The sequence below is a fragment of the Staurois parvus genome, unplaced genomic scaffold (genome assembly GCF_062004578.1).
Source record: "Staurois parvus isolate SC_StPar_1 unplaced genomic scaffold, SC_StPar_1.0 ptg000056l, whole genome shotgun sequence".
Taxonomy (NCBI): Eukaryota; Metazoa; Chordata; class Amphibia; order Anura; family Ranidae; genus Staurois; species Staurois parvus.
Window position 1 is genome coordinate 3,898,007 of NW_028317852.1, and position 23,104 is coordinate 3,921,110.

Here is a 23,104-nt window from a genome sequence, read left to right on the forward strand (position 1 = left end):
TCTTCTACACCCCATGTCTTCCTCCTCCTTCTCCTCCAGCCCCATCTCCCCCATCACATGTCCTCTTCTTCCAGTCTTATCTCCCCCATCTCATGTCCTCCTCCTCCTCCTCCATCACATCTCCTCTTCCTCCTCAAGTCCCATCTCCTCCATCCCATGTCCTCCTCCCCCTGCAGTCCCATCTCCTTCATTCCACATCCTCTTCCTCCTGCAGTCCCACCTCCTCTATCCCATGTGCTCCTCCATCCCCATCTCCTTTATCCCATGTCCTCCTTGAGAGAGAATGAGGGAGAAAATGAGAGAGACAGAATGAGGGAGACAAAGAGAGTGAACAAGGGAGAGAATGAGAGAGAGAGAACGAGGGAGAGAATAAGAGAGAGAGAACTAGGGAGAGAATGAGAGAGAGAGAACTAGGGAGAGAATGAGAGAGAGAGAGAACAAGAAGAGCATGAGGTTACGTTCACATTTCTTTTGGGTGACAAGCTTCACATGACAATCGCAGAGAAACTGAATTGCTTTCGAGGTGCCATTAAAAATAATTGGCACACAAACACGCATGCTGCATTTTGCCATGATTGCATTGGGATTTGGTATTGCAGGCAGAATTGTGGCTATGCCGCCCGTGATCGTGATTAGATTGATTCTAATCAATCTCCACTCTAGCCAAAACTGATAAAAAAAATGTTTTGCCTTTTGTTATACTTTAACCTCTTCACGCCAGTGCCTCCCGGCCCTTTAAGGGGTTTCAGACGCCGGGAGGTGGGTCGGGGTTTTAGGGTCATGTGACCACCGTGCTTCGCTGTAACGGCGGTCACATGATCGGAAAAGGTCCTAATTGCAAGGGGAGGTCGGGCCCTTTCCATGAGACAACAACATATATGCTGGGAGCGTGCAGGGCGTGCGCTCTCTGCACATATGTGTTTTCAAATGGTACGCAAATATGCGGCCGCTCGGCGTCAAGGTCTAGCCGCATATTTGCGTACAGTCGGAGTCAAGGGGTTAAAGTCCATGTTCCCATTCAGAAGAATCTACCCCACTATTGCTCTGGTTGACCATTATCACTGAAAGAGAAAGAAAATACTACATTTTGGGTTGTTACCAAAACGGGAATAGAGAGGAAATTGTCCAATGGGGACACTAGTTCTGGTGACTACCAGGAATTTCCCCCACTTTGGAAGGATTTTCCCTCACTTCCTGGTGTGACTATGTGCAGTGACCAGCATTTTTCCTCACTGAATAAACGCATGTCACTGCTTGGATGCATTGAATACAATTGCCAGTGTGGTGTGCGGTGCTGTGCAGAAAAATGCAGTATGTTTGCATTTTACAGCAGCATGCTGAATGGAAGACGCATGCCGGCGCACAGTAGTGCAAAGTGCAACATTGCTGTGCAGAGACATGGAAGAAGTGTCATTATGTGACACCTCAGATAAAGTTCAATAAAAACAAGGAAGCAGTGTGATACACTCAAATGCACATTGCACTGCTTCCTGTCGGAGCTGACTTTAACAACTGCCCACATGCTGCATTTTAGGCCGCACATTGTGAACATTTCTGTGTGTCGCATGTAGGGCATCCCATTAATTGCAATGGGTTGTCCTACGCATGAGAATTATTCAGAAAAAGTTTCTGAACCTTTTGAGAAATTGTTCACCAAAACGCATGGTGCCGCAGCATATGTTGCAGGTGCAATTATGAATTATTGGCACCACTGCGCTTCTGCAAAAGGGCAGCATTTTTATGTGCGTTGCTGGAAAGCGCCCAATTTTCCACACGTTTTTTTTTTTTAATGGTTGAACTGGATGGACTTTTGTCTTTTGTCTTTTTTCAGCCAAACTATGTAACGATGTAACAAAAGTGTAAACACAAGCTTACTGTGCAGGCCAGTGTGAACCTAGCCTAAGTGAAGGGAAATCTCCTCAATGGGACACTGGTGGCAAAATAACCTGACGAGTTTTTGAGTGCCACTCAAAAAGTCAGCAGCTAGAAAAACTGTAGCTGCTGACTTTTAAAAAAACACCCGTCGCTCGATCCCACGGTGTCCTCCCCATAGCCTGTTTCACCAGCCGTACTGTATTCCAGGTGTTGGCATCTTCAGTGTGGGCACCCGGCTGTGACAGCTTGTGGCTTCACAGCTGGGTGCCCACTGCGCATGCGCGAGTAGCGCTGCACTTTATGAGTTGTCCCGTAGTCCCAGAAGACTACAGGGATGGAGGGGGGGGGGCAATTTCAGCTTCTTATTGCCTAGGCAATCCCCCACTCCCCAAAGGTGCCAATCCTTAATGGGGAGTGGGGGACCAATCTTTAAAGCGGAACTTCCCCTTTTGGGTAATATCTGCTTTAAAACCCACTCGGCCCTTATTCACACTAGTGTGTTTTCTCCTGCATGTATTGTCCTGCTGCACTGCACAACAATGAAAATGACATTATTCTCTATTGGACCTATTCACATCAATGCAATGCAGCTGCAGCACATTTTTGAAAAGGTGCAGGCCAGGGGCAGACTGACAACTCATGGGGCCCCCGGGCAATAGGGGATCATGGGGCCCCTGTGTCCTTGCCCAAACTCAAAAAAGCCTATGAAAAAGGTACCAGGGGCATCTCATGGGGCCCCCTACTGACCACAGGCCCTTGGGCAGTGCCTGAGTTTCCAAATAGTCAGTCCGCCCCTGGTGCAGGCACTTCTTTGGTGCAGTTGCAGTGCATTTTGTGCCCCATTGACTTCAATGGGAAGGCAGGTAAAGGTTTTGGCAGAGTTTTGTGTATAAAATCTAGTCTCCTTTACCTACATTAAAAAACGCATGACAACCGTGCCAAAAACATGCAAGATGCACTACAAAAATGCATCATGCAACAGCAGCAGCCCTAGTGTGAACCTAGACGTATAATTATACACTAGCCAAATATTTATTTGAACTCATTTTCGCATAACAAACACTTGGTCGTGAAAGCAAACAATACTGCCATGATGTAATCACCAAATTTTGAATGATAAGGCTTCCTGCACACAGGACTTTTTTTTTAACTCTCTCTTTTTGCAGGAAAAAACGCATGATGATTGTAAAAGTGTCTAATGCTTTTACAAGAGTTTAGGTGTGTTTACAGGCATCTGCGTTTGGGCTTTAATTAATTTCATTGGTCAGAATAAATCATTTATTCTGGCCATTGAAATAAATTAACACTCAAGAGCTAAACACACCAAGCAGGTTTTTTTTCCAACCTGTTGCTTCAATTTTTTGCCTCTCCAAAGTCAAAAAACGATTTTGTATTTGTGCCCATAAACTGGATGAAAAATGAATGAACGGACTAAATGACAGATTTTAAAACGATTTTTCACCTAGTGTATGGGGGCCATTTGGCTTCCTTCACATTATTAATTATTATACAATATTTATATAGCGCCAATAGTTCGCTCAGCGCTGTACATTACAATGGGAGACAATACATGAGACAGTACAATGACGATACACGAGGGGATTGAGGGCCCTGCTCCTTGGAGCTTACAATCTAGGAGGGAGGGGATAGTGGTACGGGAGGAAAAGCTGTGGGGGATGGAGTGGTGGGAAGAGAGGAGGAGATCGGCAGTTAGCAGGGGGCGGGGTAGGCTTCCCTGAAAAGGTGGGTTTTCAGGGTGCGCCTAAAGGAGAGGAGAGTAGGTGATAGTCTGATGGATTGGGGTAGGGAGTTCCAGAGGATGGGTGATGCCCTGGAGAAGTCCTGGATACGGGCATGGGAGGAGGAGACCAGGGAGCTAGAGAGAAGGAGGTCTTGTGAGGAGCGGAGAGTGCGTTTTGGGTGGTATTTGGAAATTAGGTCAGAGATGTAGTTTGGGGCGATATTATGGACAGTTTTGTAAGTCAGTGTTAGCATTTTGAATTTAATCCGTTGGGCAATTGGGAGCCAGTGGAGGGATTGGCAGAGGGGGGTGGCGGATACGGAGCGGTTGGTAAGGTGGATGAGTCTGGCGGCCGTATTTAGGATAGCCTGCGGTGAGGGAGGCCAGTGAGGAGGGAGTTGCAGATGCAGTTGTACTGCTCCCAAACTGCTTGCCTGAACCTGAGCTACTCAGGGCTTGTCTTGGAAATTCGCTTTAACGAATTTCTCCTTACCGTGAGTACTCGCAGTTGGATGCGCAGAAATCCCCCATAAAGCTGTGTGAATCTCGCTTACCACGACTGCAGCCAAACTACACGATTCCTGCCCATCCAAATACTTTGGTTCTGTTGAATTTGTGGGTGATGGAGCTCCGTTACCCTGGAATGATCACACGACACTCTAAGGCTGGTTGCAACTCACATAAGGGGCTGATTTTAGGCTCAGCTCTCTGTTTTATTAAGAATACACACATGCCCCCCACATGAATAAAGTCAATCCCTCCCACCGAACAATACAATGGGGATTGCTTATACAGAGGATGTACATTCCAATTGGAGCATAGCCTTTGCTATTATCTATCACTGGTCCTCCCCCATGAACCTTCTGAGGTCAGCAGACTTCCTCCCCTTCCCCCCTATGAGCCATCTGAGGTCATATTTCCTGTCCTACTATCTTCTATTGGTATGTACATTCTCTGTACAAGCACTCTCTAAAAATATCAGTCTGTACCTGGATGGGCCCGATACGATCTTTATTAAAACACATCCATCCCAGATACAGTTTCAAGTTGGTAATGGGTTGTAAGATATGCATAAGCCTACACGTGGAGTTCACACCGCTTGCGCATTGCGTTATGAAGCCCACGTGGTACCATGCTGCTGATATGTGGATACAGGCCCACGGTCTACTGACAGCGGCATTCGCATGGAATGCCGTGGTGGTATACACGCCGGTCTATAAGCGCAGATCTGCCATCTCATCCATTACCAAGCCGAGTACTGTAATACATACATTGTACATGCGCATGGCCCAATTGCAGCCTTCAGAGCTTTAATTAAGCCACACGAGAGACATATGAATAACACGAATACATGACACATTTAAAGTTCGACCAACAATACAAAATTTCCATGACATTCCCTCCTGTTTTATCATATTCTCCTCGTGTCCCTTCTTGATCTTCTTCAGCTTGATGGGTGTAGTCTCAAACTTCAAAGAGTTCCTGTAGTTGTCCCTGAGAATAAAGCTCCACGGGGTACCTGAAACAACAAGACCCGACGCAGACTCGACGCAAACAGGCTTGATTGAAGCGATGATCCTCAAGAGCGTTGGAACCTTCACTACAGGAAGGCTCTTGCAAAAACCACAAACAGACTTGTGGTATGAATAAAGCTTGTGATCCCACGGTGGTCTGGGGAGATCCAGCAATAGATTCTCAAATTGCCCCTGCAGACGGGGCCACACAAGGCTGGTCTCGACCCAGACAGTTTTCCAAATCGCAGACACAAACAATGATGAGGCTTGAAGCTTGCTTGAAGGTCTTGGAGAATGTGGTCTTCAGAGAGATAAATTAGAGGGAAGCCAGGACGTAATCTGTAGAGAAGGTGGATGGTTGGTGAGGTCTTCCTCCGATCAGTGGTTGGAGTGGGATCCCAGGAGCGGGCATGGAGATGTGGTCGTCTGCCCGAGCTTGGTTTACACGGTCGATGAGGCAACAGGAACATCTCACCGCGGCATATAAAAGGCAGATGAAAAAGAGAAGCATCAGGATATACACTCCCACTTCCTTCAACCAAGATCCGATGGAGAACAGGAAATCTCCCAATCCTCCCAAACCCTTGAACGGATTCCAACCCTCACTAGCTATAGCTCTAGCTTTTCCCTGTAGTTCACTAACTTTGTCCATATGGGCCTGGACCTTGTCATCGGTGTCTTCTATCCAAGTACAACAATCCTCTCCGATGAACTCACAGAACCCCCCTTTGGCGGCTAAAAGGTAATCAAGGGCCATCTTCTCCTGAAGCACTAAAATTCCCATCTGCCGTTGTTCTTGGGCAATTTCTCTGACAGCCTCTACGGTCTCGTTAAACATACTATCCACGATGACAGAAAAATTGTTCAGGCGCTTCATAAGTTCTATTCCCCATCCTGTCCATGAGGGGAACCAAGCCCATGCCTGGTCGCCCTCAGAGAACAGTTCCCTGCGAACTCTCCCTGCCATCCTTACCTTCTTGTGGACCATCAACTCTTCATGGTCCATCACTACATAGGATGCGGGGACTAGCTTTATGAGGGCACACGAACCTTTCGCGTTCTGGGGAAATGTTCTATAGGCTGCCGAACCACACAGAAAATAGTATGGACCTGTCAGAGCAGAGCAGGAGGAGTTCCTCGTTCGGCCTCTGGCACTGAGCAACAGTTGCACAGACTGGGGGATTGCTCCCTCAGTCTGCACATCACATCCGTCCTTCCAACACACGTGGTCTGGTCGGTCAGTGTGGTTACTCAGAAGGGAAGTCTGGTTAGTCAGATTGACAGTTATACCTCCCTCGCAGGTGGTAGTCCCAACAAACTTGTTACCTGTGCCAAAGCTGATGTTAAAGCACACCTGAGGGCTGCCTAGCTGCCCAGTTACCCATAATGGACTGACGAGGGCCCTACAGGAGCTAGAGCTAATATTGGTGCTGAAACTGATGTTACCTGCTAAAAATGTGTCATTAAGTTCTACCGACAAATGTCTACGTGGGGGCTGACCAGGGGTCCCTTGCTTTTTCATGCCGACGCGGATGTCATATAGGGCATGAACAGCGGCCATTGCGGACATGTGATGACTGGGTGGGGGCTTTGAGCATACCCAACAGTTGGTTTTGTTGGCGGTTCTGGCTAAACGCAGGTGCATTTTAAATAAAAGGTTGGGGTATCTGCCATCTTTTCCTCCGTTCACACACATGTAAGACATACAAACAAAAAGAAAAAGGAAAATGACACCCCTCATTCTCTGGTGTAGCTGAGAAGCTTCTTGCAGTGGCTTGCGTGCACCCAGTTGTCTCGTCCCTCGAGCTTGAGTGAGGTAGGTGTCGTCAGCTGGACTTGGTATGGTCCGGTGAACCGTGGCTCGAGTCCGGTTCTTTGATGTTTCTTTAGGACGACCCAATCACCTGGCTCAATAGAAAGAACACCTGTTATTGTATTTGGATCGGGGAGCGATTCGCGAACCCGATGGTGTATCTTCTGCAGCTCCCGTTGCAGAGATTGCACATAACCTGTAAGCTGTGAATGCAAAGACGACAACTGTTGAGGAAAGTACAACCCTGTTTTGGGAGGTCCCCCAAACAACACCTCGTAGGGTGACAGCCCATGTGGTTGCCGAGGGGCATTCCGGATGGAATAGGGGGCAATGGGGAGACACTCAGGCCAAGGTTTTTGGGTATCGGAAGACGTTCAACCTTACCGCTACTCTCGGGGTGATATGGGGTGTGTCGCCGCTGACTCCAGTTCCACCAAAGAGATGCAGTCGTGTCCTTTGGAAGAGAGATTAGTAGTGGACAAAGAAGACATGTTAGCAGAAGAGGTGTTAGTATTGTTAGTCGTGTTGCAAAATTCAGCACTGTCATTGCTGTCCTCCCCCCCCTTCTCATCTTCCGACACAGGAAGAAGAGAAGCTGGGTTAAGAATAGTGCATCGTTTGATAGTGAGGTTAGTAGGGGTTAGGAGGGTTTTCCCCTGAGAGGGGTACCTTGCCTTGGATGTCCTGTTTTCGCAGGACCGTTCTTGCTGCACTGGTGTCGGTGAGGCAAGGGAGGGGATATTTTAATTCCTCTAGAAAAAGATGGATCTGGGCCGACACCGATTTGTCAACTTCCTATGAGAATTCATAGGAGTTACTTACCATGGTGGTCATAGGGGCGGAGGACTCATCAGGAATGAACTGCCACCGACCTTTAGGTAATTGGGGACAGCTCCTCCTCATGTGCCCCGTTTGGTGGCACTGGAAGCACCTGGGTGGGGGCCTATCCTTCCTGTGACCCAGATCCCTTGGTTTTTCGTGTGGGGTCTGGGACATAAGAACTTTGGCCTTGTCTTGTTTTCTTCTATCCATTTCCCTCTCTATTGCCGCAAGAGTGGAAAGGATAGCAGGGATAGACATCTCATTATATTCGGGTCGGGCCAGAACCAGCCTTTCCCGAATTTTAATATTGATGCCTTCCAAAAATTTGGCCCGCAACAGAATGTGCGTCGCGGTCACCTTTACCCCTTCAGTTGGAGCATCAGGTCCAACTTCCAGATCCGCATCCAGTGCCGTCTGCTTGAGACGGCGCCAGAAGCAGGCGCTTTCCTCATTAGGACCCTGGGTGAGCTTCATCATGTCCGTAGTAGAGGTAGCACCATACATTTCTGGAAGCTTTGCCTTTAGCTGTGTACAGAACTCTTTGCCCCCTGAAGTCATCTCCTCATGTGTGGTTATAGAGCACCCTGCAATCACTGTACTGGCCACTTCCATGCCCACCTTTGCCCGTAGGATCTGTGCACAATCTGACCCGCTCATACCATAGCTGAACTGGTTTTGTTCAAACATTCGAGCAAATCCTCTCGGATTGACTCGATAGTCCGGGAGCTCAGCCAGAATAGTGCGGATCTCTGCCGGGGTGAAGGGGACATGCCAAACTACCCGTTCCCCTAAAGTCCGTTCCCCCCGTGCATTGGGAGGACCTTCAAATTGCTGCACCCTGACTGGATAGGCCTCGGTCCGGGAAGAGTGCAAGGGCTGGCCCAGCTTCATCGGTGGGCTTAGATTAACCACCTCGCTTACTGCACCTTCAGGTTTGAGGTCCCTCAGATCAGGGTATAGCTGGGGGGCAGGGGTCTGATCAGTGGTTCGTAGCGCTTTGATGCAATCCGCCCTGTTTTTTAACCGGGTGTCTATTCCCCTTGATTCACAGATAGTCTGCAAATCGGTTGTTGAGTAGGCTTCATAGTTGGAAACAGAAGGAGCTGGGGTGAAGCAGGAAGAAAGGAGAGGTAGAGGTAGAGGCTGAGGCATAGAGACAGAAGGTACATCAAGAGTGACATCACTAACAGAAGAGACAGGTGCAGTTATACTTATCTCAGCCACTGTTGGTTGTTGGGGAACCCCAGCAGACCCTGATCCTGCCTGCCTTAGTAGAGTCAGCCCTGAAAGAGCTTCCTCCACCTCTGACACCGGATCCTCCTGTTTTATTCCCTCTGGAGGCCAGGTATACATCACCTGGTTCTTCCGGACAGACACCAGTTTATGTATGCCTTGCTTCCCTAATCGGATTGACCTGTGAAGCCATAGCTGTGCGATCTCTAGTTCTGACGCCTGCATCCGTGGTCCAAATTCAGAGATGAATTTTTCCCACCTCCATGCGTCAAATGTACCTTCCCGGGGAATTTCCCATCTGGTACCCTTCGACCATTTATTCCACCTTTTGAGGGGTTCTGTAGACTTCCCCCCCAAACTCACCTTCATCAGTTGTGCAGCTGTCCTTACCCTGAAGAGGGCTGGTTCCCCCTCTCTCTTCATGGACTGACTACTGCCCATCGTGACTAGTCACTGGTATATATCCCGCGTCCGGGTACCTGTTTACCCCCTGGAGCACTCGGTGGGATCCTACCGAGAGGCCTGATTCCACCACTTTCCCAGCACAGCGTAATTTATGTGATACTTATCGATCACCCGAAGCGCATCAAGTGGCGGTCAGACTGAGAGCACACCTCCCACTCCCACAGCGCAATTTGTGTGATCCTGACCACCCGAAGTGTTTGTGGTAACCAGGATTTCCCTGGACCGCCCACTCACACAGCGTAATTTATGTGGTTCTCATCACCCACTGTGTTTGGCAGGCCACACCGCACAATGATGAAAGTGGCTTTTCTCTCCCTGCACACAGTAGCTAACACAAGTCAAAACAAAAAGAGGGGTTCTTGGATGTTACTTAGGGGTCACTGGTTGGGCAGAAACCTGCTAACTGACCTTTAGGAAATTTGTGTAAAGAAAAAAACTTTCCTAATACACACAGAAAAAAAAACTCTTTTCAACCTGAAAAACTGTTAAAAAGGACAAAGTGGATCCTTATGAAAAACACGGGACGTTTCACAGTAAAACAATTACACCGAGGTAAACCGAAAAACTGCGCCAAAAGTAACCTTGTTGCTGACTCAAAAATCACTCCTATCAGCACCGCTAAACGATCCACATTATACACGCAATCTTTACTGCAACCACCTAGAACCGTTTACACAAAAAGTCTGCTGGACGTGAAACACGCGACACAGCAGCTTAAAACAAACCCGCTTTACAATAAGGAACTACTTTTAACAGGAAAAACACAAGAAAAACATAATCACTATACAAGAAATCTATGTGCAAAAACCCAGACTTCACCGCGCTCATTAAATGTGGAACACGTGAAGGGAAAACTCGCTTAATACACTTTAAATTGGCTGGCAATACGCAAATTTAAAGCTAAAAGCAAACAAATGAAACTGTAAAAAATTTGGATTAAAAACACAATATGGGTCAAATGCATATAGGAAACTTCATGCACATTGCATAGAGATTACTGCACATTTGGTAGCCAACAAAATGGCCACCAAACAAAAGGAGTCCATGTGGTTTAGTCAAGAAAATGACCCCCCACAGAGGAGCACATGGCAGATACTAGAATGACCCCCCACAGGGAAGCACATGGTAACGCTAGAATGGCCCCCCACAGGGAAGCACACGGCAGCCTCTAGCCTCAAAATTGCCTCTTACATAAAACAGACTTTTAGACAGAACATACACTGGACAATTACACAACAATATGAAGCACACATACAACACAATTTGGGCACAATCACAGAACGGACATAAAACACCAACATATCACACTAACATGCACATGTTACAGAAAGGACCCCCTGCTGCATGCTTGCTGGGAGCAGTAATACCACAAAACATTGTACAGACTACATACACACAGAGATCTTACAACAGTTAACAATTAACCTAAGCCTTTCAGCACTGTAATAATTACCTCACGTGGAGGGGGGTAAAGCAATCACCACAGTACCTACAGCCCACAAATACTTACCTAACACTATGCAACAACTTTTACCCACTAAAACATATACCCGTTTAATTTTTGGTTGGAAGATTTTTAAACTTGACCAAATCCAGCCAACCAAAACCCACCCCTCTGCTGCTCTCCGCAGAGACAAACCCTCGTCTTTCACCCACAAAATCAAGAGTTTAGGACAAAAAACGAGGTCCTTGTTAAGCGGTATTTCTTGTTAGCTAACAGAGAGCGAAATCAGCCACACGAACACGCAAAAAGCGATCCTCTTAATGGCAGAGAGACCTGAAATGTGCCGGCATACTTTTTGCTAGTTCATGATGGCCATTCCCCCCTCGTTCTAGGTTAGCTACGCAAGAATACGCGTTAGTATCCACCAGGCTCGCCAAACTGTCTTGGAAATTCGCTTTAACGAATTTCTCCTTACCGTGAGTACTCGCAGTTGGATGCGCAGAAATCCCCCATAAAGCTGTGTGAATCTCGCTTACCACGACTGCAGCCAAACTACACGATTCCTGCCCATCCAAATACTTTGGTTCTGTTGAATTTGTGGGTGATGGAGCTCCGTTACCCTGGAATGATCACACGACACTCTAAGGCTGGTTGCAACTCACATAAGGGGCTGATTTTAGGCTCAGCTCTCTGTTTTATTAAGAATACACACATGCCCCCCACATGAATAAAGTCAATCCCTCCCACCGAACAATACAATGGGGATTGCTTATACAGAGGATGTACATTCCAATTGGAGCATAGCCTTTGCTATTATCTATCACTGGTCCTCCCCCATGAACCTTCTGAGGTCAGCAGACTTCCTCCCCTTCCCCCCTATGAGCCATCTGAGGTCATATTTCCTGTCCTACTATCTTCTATTGGTATGTACATTCTCTGTACAAGCACTCTCTAAAAATATCAGTCTGTACCTGGATGGGCCCGATACGATCTTTATTAAAACACATCCATCCCAGATACAGTTTCAAGTTGGTAATGGGTTGTAAGATATGCATAAGCCTACACGTGGAGTTCACACCGCTTGCGCATTGCGTTATGAAGCCCACGTGGTACCATGCTGCTGATATGTGGATACAGGCCCACGGTCTACTGACAGCGGCATTCGCATGGAATGCCGTGGTGGTATACACGCCGGTCTATAAGCGCAGATCTGCCATCTCATCCATTACCAAGCCGAGTACTGTAATACATACATTGTACATGCGCATGGCCCAATTGCAGCCTTCAGAGCTTTAATTAAGCCACACGAGAGACATATGAATAACACGAATACATGACACATTTAAAGTTCGACCAACAATACAAAATTTCCATGACAGGCTGTACACATGCCGCAGCTGCAATGCTGTGCTTTGTGGCCGCAGCAAAGTTTAAATAGCTTGTTGTGTTCAGGAGGTGTTACAACCACCAATGCAAGTCTATGGGGCTGTGCTGCAACCCTATGCGATGCACACATTTGCTGCAGTGTCATGTGCCATTTAAAGGGTTAAAGTGGAGTTCCACCTGAAAAAAAAATAAAAGTCAGCAGCTACAAAAACTGTAGCTGCTGACTTTTAAAATACAGCCATTTACCTGTCCTTTGGTCCAGTAGTGTCCTCACCACCACTGGTTTCACCGGCCGTCTCCCTGGTGCCAGCATCTTCAGTGTGGGCACTCGGCTGTAACAGCTTGCAGCTTCACAGTTGGGTGTCCACTGCACATGCGTGAGAAGCGTTGCTCTTTGTGCATGGTCTCCTAGTCTTCTGGGACCTGTCAGGGAGGGGGGAGGACAACTTCCGCTTCTGATTGCCTATGCGATCACAACACTAGTGGGAGCGGGTACCTGTCAAATTCGGGTACCCACTCTCTCCCCCACTCCCCAAAGGTGCCAAACCTTAATGGGGAGTGGGGGACAAAGGCTTAAAGTGAAACTTCCCCTTTTGGGTGGAGCTCCACTTTAAATGGCACATAGCACTTTCTTACAACCTGTCAAATGCCCTCTGAAGAGCAATCTGCGAATAACTGGCCATGTGAACAAATCACAAGTCTACCCTAAGGCCACTTTCACACTAATCCGCTGCAAAAACTCATAGGCAGTTTTACCGCACTTTCTGAGCTTTTTTAAAGGACACGTGACTTAAAACTGCACCAAAAACGCTTCTCAGAGGCTTTTTTGCGATGCTTTTCAGGTGTTTTCCATTGATTTCAATGGGAAGAGGCATTTCTGGGGTGTTTTTTTTAACTCACCAAACATACCACAAAGATGCTGCAAGCAGGAGTTTTTATACTGCAACGCAGTGTAAAAACATACATGGATATACATTCGCATTCATTTTGCTTTAGCTTTTCAGGCACTTTTTTTAAATGCAAAAACGCTTCAAAAACTTCTCAGTGTGAAAGTAGCCTAAGGTAGCATTCACACTTGAGCGTTTTGCAGCTTGAAGCTCGGAGCTCCAAAAATGCTGAAACTTAAAAAAAAACAATTGTTCTCTATGGTGCCTGTTCGCGTGATCAGGTGTGAAAAATTGATTTTTTTTTTTTTTTTTTTTTAAGATTGAGCTTTTTTGGAGCTTCGATCTACAAACCGTGTGAATGTAGCCTAAAGGAAAAAAGTGACTTTAAGGACCCAATTTTATATGAGGACTTCCATCTATAAGGTTTTGAAAATCTCCCTATAAAGTAGGTAATACACTAGAGGTGAGCCCTCAGTAATGAGGATCCTATGTACAATACACAAACATGCGACTTTGAGATGAGTTAATATTTAACCTTCTAGTAGTAGAGAGGTTAAAGCCTGGCCGTGTCTTCCCATTAGAAGGTGGTGCTAGGTGAGAGCAGGAATGTGACTAGTGCAGTTTGGTGAAGGGAGGGTGGGGTCAGGTAGAAGCAAATGCACTGAACCAACAGGAATCAGCTATTTACCTGCTGCAAAGGTGAGACTCAGCTTTCTATTCCTGGTGCGTACAATCTACAGGGACCCAGCTCGTTTGTTTCTGCCATCTACCTGGACTGCCTTGGAAACATGCATTGCTGCTAGACTATTTCTATTCTAAACAAGGACTATTGACTACCAAAATGAAGAAGAACAGCTCCATGCAGGGGACTCTTAATAAGCTTTTTGGAAAGAAAAGTAGTCAGAATTCACTGTACGCAGAGAATCCACCATGGATGAAGCCGCAGGCAGTCAAGAAGACATCCGTGGATTTTCATGGTTAGTGACTGGGATTACATACATCAGTATTTGTTATATGTTGCTGCATTGATTGTTCTCATTTAACCCTTTCTTATGGTAAGATATACAGGGCGTGTTGATATTGCCTACGCTTTAATTAATCTTTTTGGGTCCTTATCGATCCCTGCAGAACAGTACAGATCTAGATTTGTTCATTAACCAAGGTTACCCAGAGATCAGCAGCATTCATTAAAATTTTATGGTAGATCAGCTTATGGACCTGTCGGATTGCTTGTCAGAGGAGGAAATGACAAACATTTTTATTTTTTTTTACTGCAAGTTATCTTGTACTGGTTATCGTTAACACTTCCTTGTAATGAGATCTACCTATAATATTGTGCTGTCTTATCTTCATTTGTATTTTTTTTTTAAGTTGACAGGGAAGGGCTTATGGGAAAATGCACAGGTGTGATTTCATAAGTTTTGGGAAATCGGATAAATCTTGAGACAGACAAATTAAAACTACTCTCAAATACAGAATAAAGGTATTTTATATTTTAAGACGATAGCAAATACTTCTTGAGTTGCCCCCCTCCCACCATTAAACCCACCCAGTACTGATTAAGCAACCTTGCCTCCTGAAGTTTGGGGAAACAGCTGTCACAATGCTTGCAGCTAATTGGATGTAGTCACTGTTTGGCCCACAATTGTTCCCTAGCTCCTGAGATTTCTCAACTGAAGGATATCAGACAGGAAGGGGCCATCCAAGCAGTGTTCATCATGAACTAGCTGGAATTCACAAGTGTGTGGCCAGCTTTACATCATTACTCTGGCCTATTGTGGTTGACAGAGGTATCACTGATAACAGAGGGAGACCGGGGCATGCATACTCCAAAAACATTCTACACCAACTTTTTAGCAGGGGCGGACTGACCATTTGGAAACTCGGACACTGTCCGAGGGCCCGGGGTCAGTAGGGAGCCCCATGAGCTGCCCCTGGTACCTTTTGCATAGGCTTTTTTGAGTTTGGGCAAGGACACGGGCCCCATGATCCCCTATTGCCCGGGGGCCCCTGGTGGCAAGTTATTTTGACCATGACTACAGCACAGAGTGCTCTGAGCAACACCTACTTACTGAACTTTGTTTGGGACTAATTTTAGCAACAGACTTTACAAACACTTACATTTTGGTAAAATCATTTTTTTTTTTTTTTGTGGTCTGTGTCTCTTTGCCGAGATTTCCCTTAATTTCCTGTCCTGGAGACCCAGAAGGGAATATCTCTCCAAAGCAAGGAGAAGTCTCCATTTATACATCTGTCTCCACAACAGGTGTCCCCCTTGGAAGAATTCCACTCTCTTACTGTTTCTCTGTTCAAACATTTTTTTGTTTTCCTATCACTTTCTGTACCAAAGATGGTCATCAGGACCAAAAGAGAGGATGAAACTTCCCAGCAGGGACACAAACCGCAATAAAAAAAAATGACATACCTTCTAACCCTTCAACACACTCACTCCAAATCCTAAAGAAAAGTTGCCTTTGCATACAATTTAGGTAGAAATTGAAAAATATTAATATTTACCCAATTGTACGGTTGCAGGAAAAAAATATTGCCAAGACCATCAAACTTTTACAGCAATTATTTTAAACTTAATACAAAACAGTATATGCCATTTCAAATGCTAATTGGATGATTACATAAAAAAACTTCAACTGATTAGAGGAAGAGGACGTGCTCATGAACTAGCATACGTTGCAATATATTTGGAACAGCACCCACACAATCTGAGCAAAGTCAATAAAATTGATTATAGTTGTAGCCAGTCCCTTCTTGTTCAGTGGATTTGATGTCAGACCTTTAAACGATGATCTCATCTAGATGTGGAGTGTCCTAAACATCTACAAGTAATGTATGACTCAGATTATTGTCATAAGCACAATCAATGAGAAAATGACCATTAACCCTTTTTTCTCAAAGTAAATAGTGGCTTTTAATTTGTACAACATACTATAACAAGAACCATTACGTGGTTTTATCCCACTGTTGAATGATATCATTAAAATAAATTAAAACTGCACTGTGAACAAAGCCAGTATACAATATAAGACTTTTAGCAGACTTGACTGCTGATACATTTTCTTTTTCTCTAGATACTAAGTACCGCTCTTACTGAAAGCTAGTATCAAGTAGATGGGTTTTATTTACACCATAATGCTTGTGTTGATGTGTTGTTCTATATTGTGGGTTTTTTTTTTTTTTTTTAAGAATTCTATTGATTTGAATAGTAAAATTGCTGCAGATGTCTCATGCTAAAAAAAAAAAAAAAATTCCTGAATTTTTCCTCAACTGTGGTAGAACAGTGGCTTAGTGGTTGGCACTTTGGCCATGCAGCACCGGAGTCCCCAGTTAATACCTGTTGCACACGGTACGTTTTTTTTTCATTCAACCTAGTGGGCTGAAAGGAAAAAAAAGCTGAGGAGGTGTCTGTACTAACTATGCATTGCTAGTTCAGCAATCTCCCTGCAATGCTATTGTGTCCTCCTGAGAGGGGGGCCATCCCCTGCTAGAACACATCGGTCAGTGCTTGCAGCCATTGACTGAGAGCACTGATCAGATGCCAGAGCTAGAAAAAAAATTCTTGTTCGGTAACATAACTTCCAATTTTCATCCAATGTATACAGTAATTGTACGGAAATAATACCGCACATGCTCGGAAACAAAGAACGACCCAGAAGAAGAGGGCAATGAAAATAAAAATCATATATAAGAACTTTGTATTCTGGATCAGTAAAGAGCTACAAACGGTGAACAGTAGCATATTTTTTTCTGTGACAATAATCGAACTATGTTAGTATGCAGTTATGTTTGTCATTCAAGAATTTTTGTTTATATTCTAGTTAGTATCATTCTCATTTACATCATGATACGCAACTTCATGGAAAATCAAACAATCATTCGGCCAATTTTCTCATAGTGAGTATTAGGCTTTAGAATCCTGGTCATGACATTATCTGCATAGTTTGCATGTTTTCCCTGCATGAAGTTGGCCTTCATATGTGTATTTATGCATGTGAAATGGGGACCTTGGATTATAAGAGTGGTCTCCAAACTGTGGCCTGGGGACCAGATGTGGCCCTTTGCTTGCTGTTATCTGGCCCTTGGGACACTTTTCCTCCCACTGTCACCAATGACGGGGCAATATTCCTCCCACTGACACAAATGATGGGGCACTATTCCTCCCACTGACCTCAGGGCATTTTCTACTACTACTGGCCCCAACCTGGCCCCCCTTAGGCCTGAAGGACCGTTAACCGACCCTTTGTTTAGAAAGTTAGGAGACCCCTGGATTATAAGCTCCTTGAGGGCAGGGACTAATGTGAATGTACTATATGGAAAGCGCTGCATAAACTGCCAGCGTTATATATAAATACCTGTAATCAATTTTTAAATAAATAAAAAGTGTAGCCACATGCATGAGAAAATAGTGATGGACCTCTGGCAGTCATTTGACCAATACCTGTGCAACCAGCTAGAATTCCTTTTTAGATGTTTAGGACCTTCACAAGTACATCATTAGGAAGACGTTTTATAAGTCCTGACCATGCTAGAGATGTTTGAAATTTTTAGAAGGAGCTTCCTGGAGAAATGTGGGAGCTGTCATTTACTGTTTAAGTTAGATGCTACAGGAACATCATCCTTATCAATCTTTAGCTGTTTCCACTGACCTGGAAGGAGTATATGCATGTAAGCTCCCATAATATGTATACCGTATATACTCGGTACTCAGTAGTTATCCAAAGACAAGAATGTTCTCTCTGGAGCATGAAATTTCAAAACCTAGCCATTGCAGGTGTCATAGTTGCATCCTGGCTAGGTGACAAAAAGGAACCTAATGCCAACAATTTACAGCAGATGCATTAAAATGCCAGCTCTGTGATCTGCCATACTAGCACTTTGAAAATTCCAGGACTTCCATTTAGAAGGCACATGTGTACACTGCCTCCCACAGCACAGTGATTGGTGCCTTAGCAACCTATGACTAGGCCCACTTCTTCCCGTTTAAGAAGGAAATAAATCATAATTTCTGATCTATTTTGTCATGGTTACAAGGACATTTTTAAAATGTTGTTTTGGCAGTCAAAAAAGGAAGCTACAAATCAGAAGATTGTAGCATAACCACATAAAGTAAGGTATACAATTGAGGAGCTATTAAACCTTTTAAGGTGCGTTTTTACACCATATAAGTGGGGCTGCATTGATCTGCATAGTTCACATCATATGTGCAGTGGTGCATGCTGCTTAAAAAAAGCAGCATGTCTGCATTTTTACTCGGTATAACCCACTGCACCACATGTCATCATAGTCTATGCATGATGCCATGCATAGAGTTGAATGAAATGTAATATTGTGACATTTCCATAAAGTTTGAAGATAAATTCCATATGGCTATATTATACACATTTACATTTGCCAGCTTGGACCAATGTTTTTACCATACCTGGTTTATGCCGTTGGATGCTAGAAATCTCTGAAGTAGACACCGCTACTCCAGTGATCTCCATTTGCTCCACCCATGCTGAAGGTTGGCCTGAGTCAATCTGAACACAGGAGGCCAGCCCTTTGGCACAGGCACCATTCAGAAAGGTGGAGAGAATGACGTCATTGCCCTGCCTCTCTGGCTTGTCAAAGGATGCTTTGCATTCATTCAAGAAAAGCTTAGCATATTTTGAATGACACCTGTGCTCAATGGCTGACCTGTGCTCAGGAGTGCCACCGCTGGGAGCAGGACTGGGAAGCAAGTGGAGATCACTGGAGTAGGGATGTTTACTTCAGTGATTTCCAGTTTTCATGGTATATGAGTACAGTATCAGAGAGCCATGCCTGAAATTATTCTTAAAAAATAAATAAATAAAAGTGGTAAATAGTTCCTTGTGTTAACACAGCCCCTCACTGCCCATACACAATGGATCCCAGCCCACATGCATTTTAGCATGTGGGCTTTTGTGAAACTGCCCTTGCAAAAATGGGATTCAGTCTTGTGCTAAGGAAATGAATATCAACCAACAGAACAAGAGACTTTTTTTACTTGGGTTTTGGTGACAAATTTTCATGTGGATAGGTTATGTGTGAGCAAGTTTCAGTCAAACCTGTGAAAGGCAAAGCAACAGATTAAGCAGGTTAGCCCCAATAATGTGTATACTATGTCTGGATGGCTGCTGCTTGGTGTAAGATTTCTACCTTGCTAAAAGCCAGTTCCTACACATAGCACTGTTTGTCCAGATGCTGCTGGGTTGAGAGCAGTGGCTGCGGCATGGCAAGTTGCATCCCTGCCTCCTCTCTTCTTATCCACACAGGGTCTTGTGAATGGAGGAGAAGAAATGATGTCGCATACAAACCCCTCTCCTCCTCCATTTTCATAGCACCTTGTATTCTATGCTGTCCTCCAGGAATGATGAGTTTGAGCATCTGTCACTATTGCCTCTCCTGCCACTACTATCTCCACTGCTAGTTCTTCCAGATCTTACGGCAACCCTCTTCATCCATTGGGCAGCCAATGATGATGTAACTCCTGTATATATGCCTGTGACCCTGCAACACCTGGCTCATGCTGAGAATGAGCCAAGAATGTACACTGCATGGGTCATACACAGGGGTGGACTGACAACTCATGGGGCCCCCGGGCAATAGGGGATCATGGGGCCCCTGTGTCCTTGCCCACACCCAAAAAAGCCTATGAAAAAGCCAATGAAAGGTACCAGGGACATCACATGGGGCCCCCTACTGACCTCGGGCAGTGCCCAATTGCTCGAATGGTCAGTCCGCCCCTGGTCATACAGTATACATATAAAATAAAAAATCGTTAGGGGAAAGAGGAAGGAATGTTTTGGCAGAAGAAACTTTGCATGTCTCTGACAAAAATCCCTACGTCCTAGCATTTTTTAAATTCCCTTTTAAGACTCTTGTAGCCTAATAGCAATGCCAGGTTGGTTCCTTTACTATCATTATCCAGTTGTGGACAGTGAATGTTTTAAGCCAGCCACACATGGATCAGCAGAGACTTGGCGAATTTTGATTCATGTATTGGCACCCTGGCTGTACAGAAGTTGATCTACTGGCTGACTTCTGTACAATCAGCTTTTTGGACTTTGCCTGATCAATTAGTGCCACTGGCTATAGCCAGCAGCCCTGATCAGTGTATTCTGATGGCGGGGAAGTCCTCCCACCACCAGAATACAATAACCTAGCGGGAGTGATTCCCATATCCACATTGAATGTGCACATGTGGGAATCAGATCATCTTTTTTTATTTGTTCAATCCACTGGTTGAATGAAAAAAATATGATTTATGTATGGGCTGCTTTACTCATGCCCCTAAAAGCATTACAAAAAAATACAGTGTGTGTGTAGTACATCCTTTTCTTCTGCTCCTCTGCCGCATACCCCCTGCCCTTCTTCATTGGCAAAAATGACAGTCAGGAGTTGCTGTGTAAATTCAGCAGCTGTAGCAGTAATTATTTTTCAAGCTAACACTGGTCAAAGTAGAAAAAAAAAATGTTTGTACAAAAAATGTCTGTGTGGTGCCCATTGAAGTCCACCTGTCTTGCCATTTCAGGTATGCATATTTAGGTCCATATCAAAAATGTACAAATTGCTCTAGTCCATAGGTGATGTACAGGTGTGAGAAATAAAGTAGTTCAGTGGAACAGATCTTGGGGGATATGTGTTTTTATAGCTATGGACATTTTTGTTCACACCAGGAAAAATCCATAGTTACTCCTGCAGTGACACCCCTCCTTTACTAGGGGGGGGTTATATACTAAATTTTGTCCTTATGTCCTTTTGTGCTTACCTTTTTATGCCTCACTCCCATAGACTTCCTTTGCCCCACCCCCCCAAAGTCCTTTTTCCTTTGCTGCTTAATCTGTCACAGGTACTTGAGTAGGTGAGGATCTATGAGTGGTGGAAGGAAGGCTGTCAACATGTTAACATGTTAAACAGCACAGTGATAATTTTCTAGAATTGCTAGGCTGATTTTTAGTTTTCAAGGCAGCCTGATGGTACCTGGTGCAAATATGTTTGTCTCAAATATATACTGTTCTACTTTAAAGTACAACTAAAGGCAAACTTTTTGAATAGAGCGAAGAGGGATTAGAACCCCTGTCAGGTTTTATTGAAGTCTGTCCCTCCGTTAGGAATTTTCACCCTCTCTATTAGTCCTGTTTACCATTATCCTTGAAAGTGAAATTAAAAGAAAATCCCAAATTTAGGGTTGTCCCTGGAAAAGTAATAAAGGGGAAGCTTCCACTGAGGACACTAGTTCTGGTGACCTGGGGGTCCCCAAGGGATTCCCTTTAATATGCAGGGATTTCCTCTCATTTCCCATTTTAGCTATGGGGCAGAAAGTGAAGGAAAATCTCCCCAATTGGACATGGCATAAAATCAACTGACAGGGCTTATAACCCTCCCTTACTCTATCCGAAATGGGGGGGGGGGGAGTTTTGCTTGTACTACTAATTTAAGTTTAGCATGTAAATAAGCTAAGCAGGTATCGTTCTCCAAGTGCAGAGTACAAATATAGCTGCCAAATGTTCCACGAAGCCTTTTTACAGTCATTATTGGCAGCAAGACCCATGTTTCACCAGCCAGGTGCCAACCCTAACAGAGTATGGTTTTTGTCTTGACCACACTGTTCACTTTGACAGCTTGTTGGTAGCTACATTCCAGCAATATGCACTTCTTGCATCACCTTCTTTCTGCTGCATGTGGTGCAATATAGGAGTGCACCCTATAGTACCATAGGAGAAGCAGTGTAAATTGACTAATTTAGCTTGGTAATTACAGTAATCAGCAACCTGCCCAAGTGAGAACTCAATTGTCAAGCAAATGGATGCTTATATTGTTGTTTCTGTAGCTTTTCTAGCTATTCAAAAATGAATCATTAGCTGTAGAAAAAGAGTAGGTGTACATCCATTATTATAGATATTATTGCAGATGCCCACATGCAGTGCAAAAAAGAACAGAAAAATAACAGAAGCTAGTGCCTATTACTCCTTGCCCAGCCTCCTTTCACCACCCTTGGATTTTTTCATAAGTTGAAAGACCATACCAAAAAAGACATTTCTTAGACTTGGGAAATAAGGAAGAAAGGTCTTGAAGCCAAATTGCTTATTATTGAAGCCAAATTGCTCTTTTGCTCCATAATTGTAACTCCATCCATAACTTTTTTTTTTTTTTTTTTTTTTTTTTTTTTTACTTTTTGGACATTGGATTATAAAAAGTCACTTTTTATTGTTTTCAGATATGTCTCCCAGTGTGGTAGTCACGAAGATGTACAGTGAGGGTAAATCCCTCCAGTGGAGATGCAAACAGTAAAAACCTGGCAGGTGTAATCTTTCCATACTGTTTACTCTAAAATGGGGGGGAAAAGTTGTGGTGTGTGTTTTTGTTTTTTTGTTTTTTTTTTTTTTTCCCCCCCATCCAGCTTGAGCTAAAACTGAATTAACTGGAACCCCAGGCCTAATGATTGAAGTTCTTGACTCTTAACTTTTCTCAAGAAGTCAAGCCATTGCACAATGTGTTCCCAATACAGAACAGGATTGAATCTATGTTCCTCATTAGGAGTGCTAACTGCATAGCAGATTGCAAGGATTCCTGAAGTAGCTAGGCGATTTGGGAATCTCCATATATTGGAGTCCCCTTTTTGGTGTAAAGCTTTGGATTTAAAAAGAAGATGGGGGTGTGATCAGAGATCACTAATGTATGCACATTTAGGTGCAGGGATATATGATCTGATCTAAATCTGCGGGGGGGGGGGGGGGGGGGGGGTTGTTTGATAAAGAGTCCTCACCAAGATTCCTTACTGAATAAAATTACTTGCCCACAATTTTATCTACTCTTAGGTCAGAAAGATCCCAAGTTGTAAATAGTTTTGGCAGAAATTTGGTAGTATATGTAGTGTTAGCTCTGCAGGGGCCACTTGATAATGCC

General features: G+C 44.6%; 1 protein-coding gene across 1 annotated transcript in view; it reads left to right on the forward strand.

Annotated features, from left to right (window-relative positions):
- The first annotated feature begins 13,857 nt into the window (after positions 1 to 13,857).
- The window catches only part of LOC149469976 (uncharacterized), a 73,342-nt gene continuing 64,095 nt past the window's right edge, over positions 13,858 to 23,104 (forward strand). Inside the window, exon 1 of the mRNA XM_089668306.1 lies at positions 13,858 to 14,157. Within this exon, the coding sequence (XP_089524432.1) occupies positions 14,022 to 14,157 (136 nt within the window). The 5' untranslated portion in view covers positions 13,858 to 14,021. The remainder of the gene's footprint in view (positions 14,158 to 23,104) is intronic.